This window comes from Saccopteryx leptura, chromosome 6 (genome assembly GCF_036850995.1).
Source record: "Saccopteryx leptura isolate mSacLep1 chromosome 6, mSacLep1_pri_phased_curated, whole genome shotgun sequence".
NCBI lineage: Eukaryota > Metazoa > Chordata > Mammalia > Chiroptera > Emballonuridae > Saccopteryx > Saccopteryx leptura.
Window position 1 is genome coordinate 46,801,709 of NC_089508.1, and position 18,674 is coordinate 46,820,382.

An 18,674-nucleotide genomic window follows, 5' to 3' on the forward strand; every position below is an offset into this window, starting at 1 on the left:
AGCGCGGGCTCATCTGGTTTGAGCAAAAGCCCACCAGCTTGAACCCAAGGTCGCTGGCTCTAGCAAGGGGCTACTCGGTCTGCTGAAGGCCCGCCCATGGTCAAGGCACATATGAGAAAGCAATCAATGAACATCTAAGGTGTTGCAACACGCAATAAAAAACTAATGATTGATGCTTCTCATCTCTCTCCGTTCCTGTCTGTCCCTGTCTATCCCTCTCTCTGACTCACTCTCTGTAAAAAAAAAAAAAAAAAAAAAAAAAAAAAGGCAACCCAAATGATATCTTTTTATATTCTGTGGTGCTTTTTGGCTTGAATTACAAAGCGATTTAATACAGCAACTCTAGAAAATATCAAAAATTTATTTGCAAGTTATTATAAATATCAATGAATATATAGATGATGTATTATTTTAATAGCTTAAATGTAAATTCCATGAGAACAAGGACTTTGTTCACTGATTCAAATTAAGTATGTATAACAGTGCCTGGAACAATGGTAGTTGTTCAATTATCTGTTCAAAAAATGAATGAACAATTTATGTTGATGACATGGGGAATCAGAATAATCTTGAGTTTTCTATATTTTCATTATATAATCCTATATATTTAATTCCCACTTTATATACTAAATAATCCAGAATAGAAATACTAAAAAATTCATGAGAGAATTCAAAGGATAATTTGTATTTGTTACAAACTGAATGTTTGTTTCCCTCTAAAACTCGCCCTAACTCCTAAGGTAATGAATAGTTTTAGAAGGTGGGCCAAGGTAACTGGCTTAGATGAGGTCATGAGGGTGGAGCCCCCATGATGGAATCAGTGCTCTTATAAGAGGGAGAGACATCAGTTTCCTCTCTGTCACATGAAGATACAACAGTCTTTGGCAAGCCAGGAACAGGAAACTCACCAAAACCTAACCTTACTGGCACCTTGATCTCGGACTTCCCAGCTTCCACAACTGTGAGAAATAAATGTTGTTGAAGCCACCTAGTCTTTTATTATAGGTACCCAGTATTTTATTATAGCAGCCAGAGCTGATTAAAAAAATATGGCTTTCAAAAGTTTTAAATATTAATTTTTGCAGCAAATTTTCCTATGTCTAGCAGAGATTAGAGTTCAATTATCTTTGTATTCTCTAAGTGTATCTTCAGTTAGGGGAAGGGAGGTAAACATTTGGTAGGATTAATAATCAATGTTCCATATTCACATTTTTCCAACCTCTAAAATAAATTCAACATTTACTCCTTTGTTTATACTTGTATCTATGAAACATTAAGAAATTTTAATATTTTAATGTGAAGAATTACTGGACAATATATATAACTGTGGTCAAAAAACTTGAAGGGGCCCTGGCCGGTTGGCTCAGTGGTCGAGTGTCGCCTGGCGTGTAGGAGTCCCAGGTTCAATTTCAATTCCCGGCCAGGGTACACAGGAGAAGCGTCCATCTGCTTCTCCACCCCTTCCCCTCTCCTTCCTCTCTGTCTCTCTCTTCCCCTCCCACAGCCAAGGTTCCATTGGAGCAAAGTTGGCCCGGGCGCTGAGGATGGCTCTAAGGCCTCTGCCTTAGGCGCTAGAATGGCTCTGGTTGCAACAGAGCAACGCCCCAGAAGGGCGGAGCTCGCCCCCTGGTGGGCATGCCAGGTGGATCCCAGTCAGGCACATGAGGGAATCTGTCTGACTCCCTCCCCGTTTCCAACTTCAGAAACAAACAAACAAAAAAAACCCCAAAAAAACTTGAGGCACATTAGATTGTTAATAAGTAAAAACAAATCTTATCAAAATAGAACCTACATGTAATAGCAAAAAGAGTGTTTTTATCATTCATTAGACTTTATTAAAAATAAATCATGACCTTATAATACCCACAAACAATATAAAAGTTTTACAAAAGAAATAGTTTACTAGTTACAAAGTGCTTTAATTTGTCCTTTCTATTAAAACTATATTTGAGCCTGACCATCGGTGGCACAGGTGGCACAATAGATATAGCGTCAGACTGGGATGCAGAGGACCCCAGTTTGAAACCTCGAGGTTGCTGGCTTGAGCATGGGCTCATTCGGTTTGAGCGTGGGATCACAGATAGGACCCCATGGTCTCTGACTTCAGCCCAAAGTTCACTGGCTTGAAGCTCAAGATCATTGGTAGGAGCCCAAGGTCGCTGGCTTGAGCAAGGGGTCACTTGCTCTGTTGTAGCCCCCCCCGTCAAGGCACATATGAGAAAGCAGTCAATGAACAACTCAGGTGCCACAACAAAGAATTGATGCTTTTCATTTCTCTCCCTCCTGCCTGCCTGTCCCTATCTCTGTCTCTCTTGCTAAAACAATAACAACAAAAACAACTGTATTTGAATGTAATAAAGGATAGGCTTAAATAATGAGTCTTAAAAAATTTTTATTCTCTCACGTTTCTCTATCTCCATTATAATTTTGTTTTTATTGTCGTTACGTATTTTTTAGAGTGATGGTATGAAAAGAAATATGAATGACTTAGGATGGAAAATTATCAAATTTTCCCATACAAGCCTTTCCTCAGTCTAATAAGACCATGGTGGCATTTAGAAGAAAAACATTTTGAAGACATAGATCTGTAAGCAAATACTTATTATTTTAGATGACAGATGGTATAATAGATACAGTCAGTGGTGGGATTCAAATGATTAACAACCGCTTCTCTGCCCTAATGACCATTTTAAGTGTATAAAACTGATATACCGAAAGGTACTTTATAATTTCATGCATTTAATTAAATAAGAATAAAAGAGGTACACTAAACTAGATGTTATGAATTTTTAAATATTAATGAAAAAATATTAAATAATGCCTAACAAAAACTATAAAACTTATTTAAGATATTTTCATATTGCTTCTTCTTTTGTTTTTTTTACAGAGACAGAGCAAGAGTCAGAGAGAGGGATAGACAGGGACAAACAGACAGGAACACAGAGAGATGAGAAGCATCAATCATCAGTTTTTTGTTGTAGTACTTTAGTTGTTCATTGATTGCTTTCTCATATGTGCCTTGACCGGGGGGCTACAGCAGACCGGGTAACCCCTTGCTCAAGCCAGCAACCTTGGGTCCAAGCTGGTGAGCTTTGCTCAAACCCGATGAGCCCATGCTGGTGGGCTCAGGGTCTCGAACCTGGGTCCTCTGCATCCCAGTCCGACGCTCTATCCACTGCGCCACCGCCTGGTCAGGCCATATTGCTTCTTGATTGGCGTCCTCACTTGCAATTTTTTCACCTATGGAGAGAATGAACATTACTACCGGCGATTAGAATGTGCTGTTGTGTAGATGAATGTTAAAAAAAGAGTAAGGGCCCTGGCCGTTTGGCTCAGTGGTAGAGCGTCGGCCTGGCGTGCAGAAGTCCCGGGTTCAATTCCCGGCCAGGGCACACAGGAGAAGCGCCCATCTGCTTCTCCACCCTTCCCCCGTTCCTTCCTCTCTGTCTCTCTCTTCCCCTCCCGCAGCCGAGGCTCCATTGGAGTAAAGATGGCCCGGGCACTGGGGATGGCTCCTTGGCCTCTGCCCCAGGCACTAGAGTGGCTCTGGTCGCTACAGAGGGACCCCCAGGAGGGGCAGAGCATCGCCCCCTGGTGGGCGTGCCGGGTGGATACCGGTTGGGCGCATGCAGGAGTCTGTCTATCTCTCCCCGTTCCCAGCTTTCGAAAAATACAAAAAAAAAAAAAGAGTAAGGAATGTAAATTTGTGATTTCCACAATGGGCAGCTGCCCAGGCACCCACCTTAGAAAGAACTCTGAGTACAAGTGCCATTTTAACAACCGGTTCACCAAGCTCAACAAAAAATTAGGTATCAGTTCTGCCAGACCAGTGTGAACTGGCTGAATCCCACCACTGGTACTATGGAAATACAAAAAGCAAATAATCTAAAACCATCTTAAAGGCAGTAATTTGTGAATACCACAGTATCTGGGCATTAAGTTTTATGTCTGTATTTTATATAGTAAGTCACATTTAAGTCTATAGTTATTTACCCTCTTCTTTCTAACCTAGTGGTAGGCCATGAAAATGACTTAGGATGCTTCAACTGCAAAAAAGCCTTTCACTTTCAGAGAGTCCAAATCACCCAAAATTCACAAATTCATCAAATTATACCATGAAAGTTTAAAATTCTACTGTTTTTTACAAAACCTATAGGTAGATATACATAAGAATACTGACTTCTAAATAAACAGAATTTGAGGGGGGACACAATATTTATGATACCTTTCTCTTTCTAATTGAAAGAGAATTAGTAGAATTGTCGTAATTCATAGGACTGAATCCTCTAAGAAGTAGCAATGGGCCCTGGCCGGTTGGCTCAGTGGTAGAGCGTTGGCCTGGCGTACAGGAGTCCCAGGTTTGATTCCCGGCCAGGGCACACAGGAGAAACGCCCATCTGCTTCTCCACTCCTCCCCCTCTCCTTCCTCTCTGTCTCTCTCTTCCCCTTCCGCAGGCAAGACTCCACTGGAGCAAAGATGGCCCAGGCGCTGAGGATGGCTCTATGGCCTCTGCCTCAGGCACTAGAATGGCTCTGGTTGCAACAGATGAGCAGAGCATCGCCCCCTGGTGGGCATGCCGGGTGGATCCCGGTCGGGTGCATGCGGGAATCTGTCTGCTTCCCTGTTTCCAACTTCAGAAAAATACAAAAAAAAAAAAAAAAAAAGTAGCAACAACACTGCTATATATATTAAAATGAGATATATCTTCCTAAGTGTGTAACTGAAGAAATAAATTTCAGTTTGACTATATAGGACATTTATATATAGTGTGATACTTTATAACCTAGAGCACCCAGACCTCTAAAGTCTGGAAAAACAAAAACAAGATCTGAGTCACTTCAATCAAAATGAATGTGCGTGTGTATACACAGACATAAAACGCACGCACGCACACACTCACCCTAGATAAGAAAATCTTAACTGAAATATCCTTATTTTGGGCTTTAAGTTTTAGAGGGCAAATAAAATCCTTAAATAAAGGTTCATTATTTGGTAAATCTTTTAAACATGTAGATTTCATGAGAAGTAAAATGTAAAAACTCATTTGTGCTTTGTCGTGAAACACTTGAGAATCACCTGAGAATCACCAGCCCAGTACAATTTGGAAAGACAGAGTGACAATTACTGTTAACATGCAATTATTTATGAACCCTCCATCAAATAAAATTATTATTACTAAAAAAATAAACATTTACTCCAAAAAGGTTGGTTAATAAAGTCTCTTGATGAACGTATCCTAAAGTTCATACCTTGCTTTTCATGGCAGAAGAATATGGGCCTAAAAACAATCCAGGTAAAATTTCCTAGGAAAAAAAAAGATTGAGATATTTACCGCCAGCAATTTAAATTATATAAAATATATAGTATAAAAGTCGATAGTAGGGTATTTTCACAGTTGTTACAGCAATTTGCTAAAAAGCTTGTTGTTTTGGAAGTATTTCCAAGTTACATTGAGCAAATAATTGCAAAGAGAAATGTACATGTGCTTTATATCAAATGAGACAAAGCTGAAATGTGTTTCTGAATAATATATACCAGATATTTGAACTTCTATAGTGCTTCCCCCCCTCCAGTTTATTGACAACAGAGCTTTTATAAGCAGTTTGGGTAGAATTAGTACACTATATTATCTTTTACATTAATAAAAGATTTATTATCTGGAAATAAGCATAAAGAAAATCTTCCTTTTAGAATTACACAAAACCTTACTCTGCGAAGTCAAAAGCAGCACAAGATACAATAAGATTAGAACTGTTATCTGTAGTTAATAACAGAAATGAAGTGCAGCAAAGTTAAAAAAAAGACCAATATCAAAAGTTTGCTTATTGACAGTTTTAACAATTTAAATAAATACCTTCTGTGTGCTGAATTAAAATTTATTCTTGTGAATTCAATATAGAAAGCTTTCACTCGAGTTATAGTATACCCAAGATACTAATATAGTAGTTTAGTTCTATAGAGTATATCATATTTGTGTATAGGTCTGATTTCTTCTACCAGCTTCTTGTGGGCAGAAATAACATTTTACTCATTCTTGCATTCTCCACACTTCCAAGTAAAATGCCTCACAGGTATTCATATATTTTTAAAAAATGAATTTTCAATAAGAAAGAAAAGAAACTAATTTTTAGAAGTCAAAGGAGTCCCAGAAACAAACAACAATGCTTGATCCTAGGTCTAGCAATTGACTGTACACGGTGAGAAATGCAAAAGAAAAATGAACTGTTATAAGAATCTATCACTTAACTCAGGGGTCCTGAAACTTTTTACACAGGGGGCCAGTTCACTGTCCCTCAGACTGTTGGAGGGCCGTACTATAAAAAAAACCTATGAACAAATCCCTATGCACACTGCACATATCTTATTTTAAAGTAAAAAAACAAAACAAAACGGGAACAAATACAATATTTAAAATAAAGAACAAGTAAATTTCAATCAACAAACTGACCAGTATTTCAATGGGAACTATGCTCCTCTCACTGACCACCAATGAAAGAGGTGCCCCTTCCGGAAGTGCGGCAGGGGCCGGATAAATGCCCTCAGGGGGCCGCATGTGGCCCGCGGGCCGTAGTTTGGAGACCCCTGACTTAACTCATTCCATATTTGGGAGTATTCAACTCAGTCTTCTGAAGGAGTTAGTCATGGAAGTTGATTGATATCACTAATATAGTACACTATGTTAGTATCTAGGGTATGATACAGCCTGACCGACAACTTTTTATATAAAGTCAACACTCCTGAACTTATCTAAACTAGACATAGAGCAAATTGCTTTCAAAAGGAAGAGAAATATTGTACCCAATTTTTCAGATGCAGAAAAACAAAGTGATTCATTAAGCACATACATATATTACCATGGTTCTACTCACAAAACAAAGTGGCCCTGGCTGGTTAGCTCAGTGGTACAGCGTTGGCCTGGCGTGTGGAAGTCTCAGCTTCAATTCCTGGCCAGGGCACACAGAAGACATGCCCATCTGCTTCTCCACCCCTCCCCCTCTCCTTCCTCTCTGTCTCTCTCTTCCCCTCCCTCAGCCAAGACGCCACTGGAGCAAAGTTGGCCTGGGCACTGAGGATGGCTCCATGGCCTCCGCCTCAGGCACTAGAATGGCTCCGGTTGCAATGGAGCAGCCCCAGATAGGCAGAGCATCGCCCACTGGTGGGCATGCCAGGTAGATCCCAGTCAGGCACATGCAGGAGTCTCTCTGCCTCTCTGCTTCTCTCACTTCAGAAAAATTCAAAAATTTTAAAAAAAATTAAAAATAAAAAAAAAGAAAGGCACCAATTCATTTCCTATCATTTTAAGATCTACAATTAACTTTAAATATTTAATATTTAAAAATACTTAGTAATATATATTTATAATATACAATAAATGTTTATAAATTTTAAAAAACAAAAACAAACAAAAAAAACCTTAGTAATGAACCTATAGATCATGAGTCAACAGATAAGCCACAAAGATTTTAAACCCTTTGTGAAATCAGGTTAAATTATTTAATGATGATAATAATATATGTAGGCTTAAGGAAACAAAAAGGTTGTCATACCTGCATTTCTCGTCTCATAGGATAGGTCCACTCCTAAAAAATAAAGAAAAACACAAAAATAAAAGTAAACAACAGTATCAGATATGTCACCTAATTAAAAGTTAAAGATGTGACATTCAAGTGTGAATTTTTTTTAAAAAGACTACACTTTAAGAATACTCTATAAAAGTAGCAGTTTCAGTTGGCTTCACAAACACCTAAAAATTTAAGTGACAAGAAACAATTAAGGTATTCTTTAAATAACTAGGCTTCCAAAATTATGATGATGTTACTTCATATAATGGATGGAATAGAACAGTTCATCAATTATAAATATAGATATTCCAGAAATTTCTCCCCCAAATAATCATCTAGATCAGAGATGATAGACTTTTTTTTTATTTTGTGATTCATTCCAACTCAAATCAACTGGCAGTAGAGAGCTAAAACAATGAGTGGAGAAATACTATGGAGAAATAGAGTACTGTGATCATCAATAAGCAGTATCTGCTATGGATCAAAGAAGAATGGCATGTGACAGGCCCTGGCCGGTTGGCTCAGTGGTGGAGCGTCGGCCTGGCGTGCGGAAGTCCCGGGTTCGATTCCTGGCCAGGGCACACAGGAGAGGCGCCCATCTGCTTCTCCACCCCTCCCCCTCTCCTTCCTCTCTGTCTCTCTCTTCCCCTCCCGCAGCTAAGGCTCCATTGGAGCAAAGATGGCCGGGGCGCTGGGGATGGCTCTGTGGCCTCTGCCTCAGGCGCTAGAGTGGCTCTGGTCACAACATAGCGATGCCCAGGATGGGCAGAGCATCGCCCCTGGTGGGCGTGCCCGTTGGATACCGGTCGGGCGCATGTGGGAGTCTGTCTGACTGTCTCTCCCGGTTTCCAGCTTCAGAAAAATACAAAAAAAAAAAAAAAAAAGAATGGCATGTGACAGGGATTTGCCATCCCTGATCCAAACTGCCAGATACTAATTTAATAGCCTTTTTCATATCTTACTTGGGTTTAATTCCCTTGAAAGATACATTTTAAGAAAGTATAGATTTTATTCTGTCTTTGGAATACAGACCAAGATAAAGAAGCAGAAAAATAATATGAAATGCCAATGGCAAAAGACAAAATAAATATTTTAAAAGTTAGAAAAAGAAAGAAGTTATAGCAAATTGACATGAAATATAAAATATACTAAAGATAGTCCTAATCTGTAAATGAATTACATTCCAAGTTTCTAACTTAGTTGCTTAAAACTCAGAATTATAAATAGTAATTAGGTTTCTCAAGTTAAACTGGAAGTATATGTATATTTAAAAACTTTTTTTTTGAATTTTAGGATTACAGTAAAGTTGCAAAAAACCATACAACAAATTCCCTTTACTCAGGTTCCCCAAGTCAGAAAAGTATTTTTAACATATAATATACAACTGTTATATACCTGTTTCTAACAGAAAGGGAGAATATCCCTGCAATGGCAGCAAGTATTTTTTCAAAAAAGAAACAAAATGTTTTGTTTTATTTTATTTGAAACAGAGAGGAAAGGAGAGAAACGAGGGCAGGGGGAGAGGGAGGGCGGAAGTGGGGGAGAGAGAAGCATCAATTCATTTCACTTAGTTGTTCCATTTACTTGCGTACTCAGTGAGTGCTTTTCGTACATGCCCTGACAGGGGGCTGAACCCGCAACTGCTGGTACGCTGGGTGAATGTTTTATCCACTGAGCCACCTGGCCAAGCAAAAAACTAAACTATGATTAAAGAAATCGTATTTGTTTCCCATTATGGGATGAGGTAGAGATTGCCTGGAAATGGATATGAGATAACTTTCCACGTTGGTAAAACAGTCTATATATTGATAGAATAGTGGTCCCACTGGTATATACAGGGGTAGGAAAAAGTATGTTTATAGTTTTGAGTACACGAGACAGTTTATACTTGTATTATTTTCCATACAAACTATATACCACCCTGTATATTTACCCAAATTCACATAATTGCACATTTAATATCTGTGCATTACACTCTATGTAAATTTCATTTCTTTTAAAAAAGAGAGCAGGTTAAGAGCATTGTCTGGAAACAACAAGGTTGTGGGTCAGATACCTGGTCAGGACACACACAGGAAGCAGCCAGTGAGTGCCAAACTGAGTGAAACAACAAATGAATGCTTCCCTCCCCCCTTCCCCTTCCCCCCTCTCCCCTCCTCTCTCTGTCTCTCTGAAGAAAAAAAAAAAAGAGAAAAGAAATTAAGCCCTGGCAAGATGCCTTGGTCAGTTGGAGCGTTGTCCTGGAGCATGGAGGTTGCCGGTTCAATCAATCCCTCCCCCGCATCAGGGCACATACAGGAGCAACTCCATGCTCCTGTCTTCTCAAAAAGAAAAGAACAAAATAAAAATGAACATCCCAACACAAAAGACATTACATACAAAGGAAAGATGACCTTGACTTCTCAAATGCAAAAATGAAAGAAAGGAGACAAGAACAATACATTCAAAGTGGCGAAATTAAACAGTTGTTAAATGTATGCCCCAGAAAATAATCTTTCACAAACAAAAGTGAAATAAAAGACAATTCCATACGAACAAAAACAGAGAGTTTACTACAAGCAGACTCTTATTAAAGGAACTTCTAGATGTTCTTTGAAGAAAAGGTACTACTGTTATGACTTCCAGTACAAGCAGTCCGGCTCCAGAGCCCATTCTCTCTCTCTTTTTTTTTTTTTTTTGGTATTTTTCTGAAGCTGGAAACTGGAAGAGACAGTCAGACTCCCGCATGCGCCCGACCGGAATCCACCCAGCAGGCCCACCAGGGGCGATGCTCTGCCCACCAGGGGGCATGCTCTGCCCCTCCGGAGCCTGCTCTGTTGGGACCAGAGCCACTCTAGCACCTGGGGCAGAGGCCACGGAGCCATCCCCAGCGCCTGGGCCATCTTTGCTCCAATGGAGCCTCGCTGAGGGAGGGGAAGAGAGAGACAGAGAGGAAGGAGGGGGGGAGGGGGGGAGAAGCAGATGGGCGCTTTTCCTGTGTGCCCTGGCCGGGAATTGAACCCGGGACTTCCGCACGCCAGGCCGACGCTCTACCACTGAGCCAACTGGCCAGAGCCCAGAGCCCATTCTCTTAATCACTACACTACAGAGGCTCTCAATATAAGAAAGAACTGTATGGCAATATACATACTGCTCACAAAAATTAGGGGGTCAAGGGAAGTGCAGATACTCCATTACTTTCAGTCTTTTGCATAGTGCATTTCCACCAATGAAATAAAAGTTGGTTTTGCATCTCATTTGCATAATCAAATAACTTTCTTTCACTTGTCTTTTTGCTTTTCTGATGTTCTCGTTTAATTAAAAAAAATTAAATGCTTTTTTTATTGCTTCATATTCATTTTGAAATATCCCCTAATTTTTATGAGCAGTATAGATGTGCATTTCAGAGATCGTACTTCTGAATTTACCTAAAATAAAATATCTAAATTGTGCAAGAAAAAAGAAAAACAGGAAAATATACACGATATTAGTGTTTTGGAATATCAATTTTACCAAAATTTTTGAAGAAAAATGTCTTTTTACTTGGCCACTAATTTAAAGCATTTAAACATAACAGAAAACATTTTATATTCATAGCTCAAGCATGAATATATGCGCTAGAATGTAAAATTTACCTGAAATTTTTAAGTGCAAAAGAGAATTCAGACATTTGGGGCTTCCCTTAACATTGTATGCAACAGAATATGAAGGCATGCCACTATATTTACATAAAGGTATTACAAGAGTGAAAAACAAGTTTCAGAGAATGAAAAATTATTCGTATGCACAGGACAGATAAACATGCAGCCTCCTTTAGTGAGCATGAGGACTTGCGGTAATTAGACATGAGTCCTTTGAAATTTAAAAGCTTTCTCTAACAGAAATTTTCATTTGGAACTACTTCTGGTGCTAGCATCAGATCCTGATCTCAAGAGTCTTCTTCCCTCTTTGTTTCCCTAGCTTTTCTCACTACCTACCAACAGAACAAATCTTAAACCTCCTTAGTCTACCGATCCTGCTAATGCCTTTAAAAGGCATGCTGGACCAAGATAGATCATCACAGGCTCGCTCTACCAGACATTCATCTGTCTGAACACGTCTCTAATAACCAAGTCTTACCTATATTACACTTAGTCATAATCTCAGCCTGCTCAGAATATATCACTTTAGAAATGGGGGTACTAATCTAATAGGGCAGACTCCCAATATATTGTGAGTTAACAGAATCAATTTCCCCAAATTTGTTGATCAAACAAGCAGTCCAACTACATTTTCAAACCAAAGCAAGCCAACTAAGCCAAAATATCCCTAATAGTGAAACATACCATGCTTCTAATAAAAACTGACAAGTAAAAATCCTTCAATCACCATAATAGAGTAATAGAGGGTACCTCATACTAAAACATTTTCCAGTCCTGGCCGGTTGTCTCAGCAGTAGAGCATCAAGTGGTGTGTGGATGTCCTGGGTTCAATTCCGTTCAGGGAACACAGGAAAAGTGACCCTTTGCTTTTCCACACCTCCCCCTCTTCCTTCTTTCTATCTCTCTCTCTTTCCCTCCCTCAATCATGGCTTAGTTGGAGCAAGTTGGTCTGGGGTGCTGAAGATGGCTCCATGGTCCCGCTCAGGCACTAAAATAGCTCGGTGGCGCCTGACCTGTGGTGGCGCAGTGGATAAAGCGTTGACCTGGAAATGCTGAGGTCACCGGTTCGAAACCGTGGGCTTGCCTGGCCAAGGCACATATGGGAGTTGATGCTTCCAGCTCCTCCCCCCTTCTGTCTCTCCTCTGTCTCTCCCTTTCCTCTCTAAAATGAATAAAAAAAATAAAAATTAAAAAATAAATTAAAAAAAAGGAACTCCTGCAACTAACCTGGGCCCACCCTGCTAATCCAGGATAATCTCTTAATCTCAAAATTCCATAACATTAATCACAGCCTTTTTAAAAAAAAAAAAAAAAAAAATAGCTCGGTGGCCAAGCAACAGTGCAACAGCCCCAGATGGGCAGAGCATCCTCTCATAAGGGGCTTGCTGGGTGGATCCTGGTCAGGGAGCATGCAAAAGTCTGTCTCTCTGCCTCCCTACTTCTCACTTAAGAAAAAAAGAAACTTTTTTTCAGAGTCTCTCCTTCCTTCTCACAAAAATGCAAAGTTACAAAATCTATAAAATTGTATTTAGGGGGTAGAAAAATGTTATAAAAATGTTCAAAGATAGCCCTGGCCGGTTGGCTCAGCAGTAGAGCGTCGGCCTAGCGTGCGGAGGACCCGGGTTCGATTCCCGGCCAGGGCACACAGGAGAAGCGCCCATTTGCTTCTCCACCCCTCCGCCACGCTTTCCTCTCTGTCTCTCTCTTCCCCTCCCGCATCCTCCATTGGAGCAAAGATGGCCCGGGCGCTGGGGATGGCTCTGTGGCCTCTGCCCCAGGCGCTAGAGTGGCTCTGGTCGCAATATGGCGACGCCCAGGATGGGCAGAGCATCGCCCCCTGGTGGGCAGAGCATCGCCCCTGGTGGGCGTGCTGGGTGGATCCCGGTGGGGCGCATGCGGGAGTCTGTCTGACTGTCTCTCCCTGTTTCCAGCTTCAGAAAAATGAAAAAAAAAAAAAAAAGAAAAAAGAAAAAAAAATGTTCAAAGATCAATCAATAAATAAGTACAACAAAGAATATATGATAAATGAACCAAAGGATATAAGCTATAACCATTATATAAAGTAAAAACTTAATTCTTTTTTTTTATTTTTGAAAGATTTTTATTTACTGATTTTACAGAGAAGAGGGCAGTGTGCGAAGTGAGAAGTATCAACTCATAGTTGCTTCACTTTAGTTGTTCATTGATTTCTTGTCATATGTGCCTTGACCAGGCAAACCCAGGGTTTCAAACTGGAAACCACAGCATTCCAGGTCAATGCTTTATCCACTGCGCCACCAAAGGCCAGGCAAAGTTAATTCTTATCACTACATGAATCAGGTGAGCTGAATCACATAATTTTTAGAAACACCAAGATAGATTACAAATTTTACTTAGGTAGAGGAAATAGTTTTGGGAGAAAAAATATAATCAGAATACTACACCAGAGTTGGGACATTTCACAAAACAGAAATATTAGTATTTGTCTCTCTCTTCCAAAAAAATGTAATCCTCTCCAGAATAAGCCCTTTCCTTTAGTTCTCACTCCCAGCTCAAGCTTTGCCTAAACAAAAGGACCAAAAATGTTCACTCATAAACAAAAGGGTTGGGAGAATATGGAAAGGCAGAGATGTATACAAGTAAGGTGCTTCTAAATCAGTTATTCTTAGACCTGGCTACTGTTAGATCTGGCTCCATCTCAGACCAATTAAATCAGAAAAGGTGATGGTGGGCCCAGGCATGGCTATTTTCTAAAAGCTCCTTGGGTGATTCTACTCTATAGTCAGGTTAAAAAAACACCACTCGAAATGTAAAGGAGCTAGGAGAGATCTTCAGTCAGTGATACTGAGCAACTCCAATTTCTGATTCTGTACTGAGAATCAAAATTTTTTTTTTTTAAAGTGAAAAGATAACATTGAAGTCGCTAAACTACTATTGAAGTAAATTATATTTCACTTTCTACCTAAAAATAAAACAATTTTTGAATTACAAAACCAACAGTCCTAACTATGCAACCAATTTGTTTAAAACAGGGGTAGTCAACCTTTTTATACCTACCACCCACTTTTGTATGTTAGTAGTAAAATTTTCTCACCGCCCACCGGTTCCACAGTAATGGTGATTTATAAAGTAGGGAAGTAACTTTACTTTATAAAATTTATAAAGCAGAGGTACAGCAAGTTAAAACATATAATAATAATTACCAAGTACTTTATGTCAGATTTTTGCTAAGTTTGGCAGAATAAATCTTCATAAAACAACTTACTATAGCTAAATCTATCTTTTTATTTATACTTTGGTTGCTTCGCTACCACCCACCATGAAAGTTGGACCGCCCACTAGTGGGCGGTAGGGACCAGGTTGACTACCACTGGTTTAAAACATTGGTATTGTAAACCTGACCTATGGTGGCGCAGTGGGTAGAGTGTCGATCTGGAATGCTGAGTTTGCTGATTCAAAACCCCAGGCTTGTCCAGTCAAGGCACGTATGAGAAGCACCCCTCTGTCTAAAATCAATTAAATCTTTAAAAATTGGTACTGTAAGCTATTTTTTTCCCCTCACATCTAAAAACCTACTATAATCTTGCTCCAATTAAGACCCTACCATCAAAAACTGTTAAACAAAAAAACCCCGACAGGTCCAAGATGGTATCACTCTTGCTGAAAGCCCATGATACCAACCTCTCCCAGGAACATAACCTTCATCTATCAGTCTGGAACTTCCTGATCGACACTAATGAGGTAATTTGCTTGATAAGACCCCCTTATGGCAAGTTGTACTTGCCTGAAATAAGCCACTCTTAACTCCTTGGTTCCACCTTCATTCTAATACAGGGGTCCCCAAACTTTTTACACAGGGGGGCAGTTCACTGTCCCTCAGACCGTTGGAGGGCCGAACTAGAAAAAAAAAACTATGAACAAATCCCTATGCACACTGCACATATCTTTTTTTGAAGTAAAAAAACAAAACAGGAACAAATACAATATTTAAAATAAAGAACAAGTAAATTTAAATCAACAAACTGACCAGTATTTCAATAGGAACTATGCTCCTCTCACTGACCACCAATGAAAGAGGTACCCCTTCCGGAAGTGCAGTGGGGGCAGATAAATGGCCTCAAGGGGCCGCAGTTTGGGGACCCCTGTTCTAGAGTCAGGTTCCAAACCCTGAGGTCCCTGGCTTGAACACGGGATCATGTTGCTGGCTGGGCCTGAGCCACTGCTCACCCGCAAGCCATGTATGAGAAGCAATCAATAACCAACTAGTGTGAAGCAACTACAAATTGATGCCTCACATCTCTCTCCTCCCTTTCTCTCTAAAAAAAAGAAAAAAAATTAAAAAAAAAATACAAGCCTTGCCTGACCTGTGGTGGTGTGGTGGATAAAGTGTGGACCTGGTATGCTTGAGGTCAATGGTTTGAAACCCCAGACTTACCCAGTCAAGGCACATACGAGAGGCAGCTGCTATAAGTCCATGCTTCCCACTACCCCTTCTTCTCTCTTTCTCTTTCCTCTCTCTAAAACCAATAAATAAAATCTTAAAAAGAAAAAAAAACCTTTCACTTTGTACAACTCATCAGAGTTGTCCTTACAGTTGCTAGATGGAATGTTGTCCCTGTCAAAGCCAATTACAACTTCAAATTTATTTTGAATTTTTTTAACAAAACCAATGAAGATTCTTTCATTAATTCAACAAACATTTGTTAAACTTAAGAATATATATACAATACATTGTATTATATTAAGTGAAAGAAACAATGGCAAACAAGACCAAAACTTAATGGTGACAAAACTTTCCTTTATGAACTTTCAGTCTATCATGGGAAACAGGGAGGAAAAATAATTTTGCATCTACCCCTGTGTTGGTCAAGTAAGTTTGTAAATATGATGTATATGTTTGCTCGCTTATAGTTTGCATTGGGTGTGGGGCACAGGCTGTAAGAAGGCAGGGTAGTTACAGCCTAAGGCTTAGTTTTAAGACTAAGCTTTTCCCCACACCCTTGACAGTTGCATGATGTAGGGTGGTGCCCTCTCATGAGGAATCCCATTATGCCTCAGATAAGTGACTTTGTATCAGAGACATCTTTGTTTGTATATTGGATTAAAGGTTTTGATTTCTATAACATAAAGTGGGGCAGAACGGGAGCTTGCTCTCTCTAGGTTCCTGCTATCACCATTGCAGGGGCCTCCCTGATCCCTTTCCCTTCATGGGAAAATCAGGTTTTCTGCTTTTCCCTTTTCCCTTGTCTTCTCTTGTGGTTTGCCTGTCTTGGTGAGACACCAATAAACAGAATGGTCCATCATCCTCCAACTCCGCCATTTCTTTACCGTCTGCATGTGAATGGCCACGACGGTGGCTCCTGGCCTTAAACCCTGTGTCTTGGCTGAGACATCAGACATAAATAGAGAGGCTAAAAGGAGAATCACAAGTTTAATAAGATTTACAACTCCTATATACATGGGAGTGTTAAGCAAAATTCAACCTAGTAAATATGAAGATGTAACTGAGTTTAGTTAAGCAATTCATGAATTGGGCAGCATCCTATATTGTGAAGGCTTTTATAGGGAGAAAGATCTTGGGGCTAAGAAATAAAAAAGAATAGATTATTTCAGATTATGCCCTTAGGGAAAAGCCAGGGGGTCTTATCAGGCAGATTACTTCACTAGTGTTGATCAGAAAATTCAAGGCTGATCAACTGTTTCCGGAGAGGTTGAACTACAATTAGGTAGTTCTAGGAATGTTGTCCCTGCAAAGCCAATTACAACCTCAAATTGCATTGGGTGTGGGGGACAGGCTGTAAGCAGGCAGGGTAGTTACAGCCTAAGGCAGGGGTCCCCAAACTACGGCCAGCGGGCCACATGCAGCCCCCTGAGGCCATTTATCCGGCCCCCGCTGCACCTCCGATACGGGCACCTCTTTCATTGGTGGTCAGTGAGAGGAGCACAGGATCCATCCTCATCCTGTGCTCCGGGAGTACTGTATGTGGCAGCGCCACAAAGCGCAGCATGGCTCACGTACAGTACTACTTCCGGTGACGTGGGATGCACGCATCATGGCTCCGGAAGCGCGTCATATCACCTGTTACGGCTAGCAGTGACAAATATGGAACTGGACATTGACCATCTCATTAGCCAAAAGCAGGCCCATAGTTCCCATTGAAATACTGGTCAGTTTGTTGATTTAAATTTACTTGTTCTTTATTTTAAATATTGTATTTGTTCCCATTTTTTTTTACTTTAAAATAAGATATGTGCAGTGTGCATAGGGATTTGTTAATAGTTTTTTTTATAGTCCGGCCCTCCAACGGTCTGAGGGACAGTGAACTGGCCCCCTGTGTAAAAAGTTTGGGGACCCCTGGCCTAAGGCTTAGTTTTAAGACTAAGCTTTTCTCCACACCCTTGACAGTTGTATAATGTAGGGTGGTGCACTCTCATGAGGAATCCCATTATGCCTCAGATAAGTGACTTTGTATCAGAGACTTCCTTGTTTGTATACTGGATTAAAGGTTTTGATTTCTACATTATAAAGGTATCTAGGTTTGGTATCATGGGGTTTCAGCAAGTGATACCATTTTAGGCCTGTGGTTTTCTATTTAAAAAGGAAGAGATCCAGGAAAACTGAGTACTATAATTCACCAAAATGGCTAAAGCCACTGTCAAGCTGTAAAGCCAATAGCCACGGTCACCACTATCAAAGCAGCTAGGCCCATGCAGGTTCGCATTGGATTCGGACAGTCGGTAAAGAAACAATGGAGCCAAAAACTGATAGGCCATTTTCTTTAATCCTAGCTTGCACCCGGCGGGCAAGTAAAAACATACACTGGGCTCCAAAACCCACTCACATTCAGTGCTCACAAAGCCAATGACTTATCCGAGTTTCCTAGAATCAAAGGTTTCTAGCTCACCAGCCTTATTCTCCTCAGTTCCCCATCTCCTTCCTTATCCCAGATACAAACACTACACAAACTGGCATCTCACTCAGCACTCCGCCATCTTGGCTGCTTCTTCTGGCCACATGGCCTCTTTCTGCTCTCTGCTCTGCTCCCTCTGCTCTCTCATGCTAATCATCCCAGGAACCAAGAGCGCAAGTTCCCGGCTCCTTCCCCATTTTATAGTGTAGAAATCCAAACCCTTAATCCAATATACAAAATAGGGAAGTCTCTAATACAAAGTCACTTTCTGAGGCATGATTGGATTGTACCACCCCACATCAAAAAGGGTAGGAAAGGCTTAATCCCAAAACCAAGCCCCAGGCTACAAGGATTCTGCCTGCCTTTAGCCCACCCCAACACACATTAATATCACCTGGGCAATGGCCTCCTCGTGTTATCTTTAACAAAGTGAGCATAATACATTTTATCTGCCCAACAGGTTTCTAGCTCACCAGCATTATTCTCCTCAGTTCCCCATCTCCTTCCTTATCACAGATACAAACTCTGCACAAACTGGCATCTCACTCAGCACTCCGCCATCTTGGCTGCTTCTCCTGGCCACATGGCCTCTTTCTGCTCT

General features: G+C 40.5%; 1 protein-coding gene across 1 annotated transcript in view; it reads right to left on the bottom strand.

Annotated features, from left to right (window-relative positions):
* Window positions 1–18,674, bottom strand: part of STYX (serine/threonine/tyrosine interacting protein) — a 45,191-nt gene that overhangs the window by 21,098 nt on the left and 5,419 nt on the right. The window contains exons 2-3 of the mRNA XM_066341946.1: window positions 7,549–7,581; window positions 5,251–5,304 (exon numbers count right to left, since the gene is read on the bottom strand). Coding sequence (XP_066198043.1) covers window positions 5,251–5,304; window positions 7,549–7,581 — 87 coding nt within the window. The remainder of the gene's footprint in view (window positions 1–5,250; window positions 5,305–7,548; window positions 7,582–18,674) is intronic.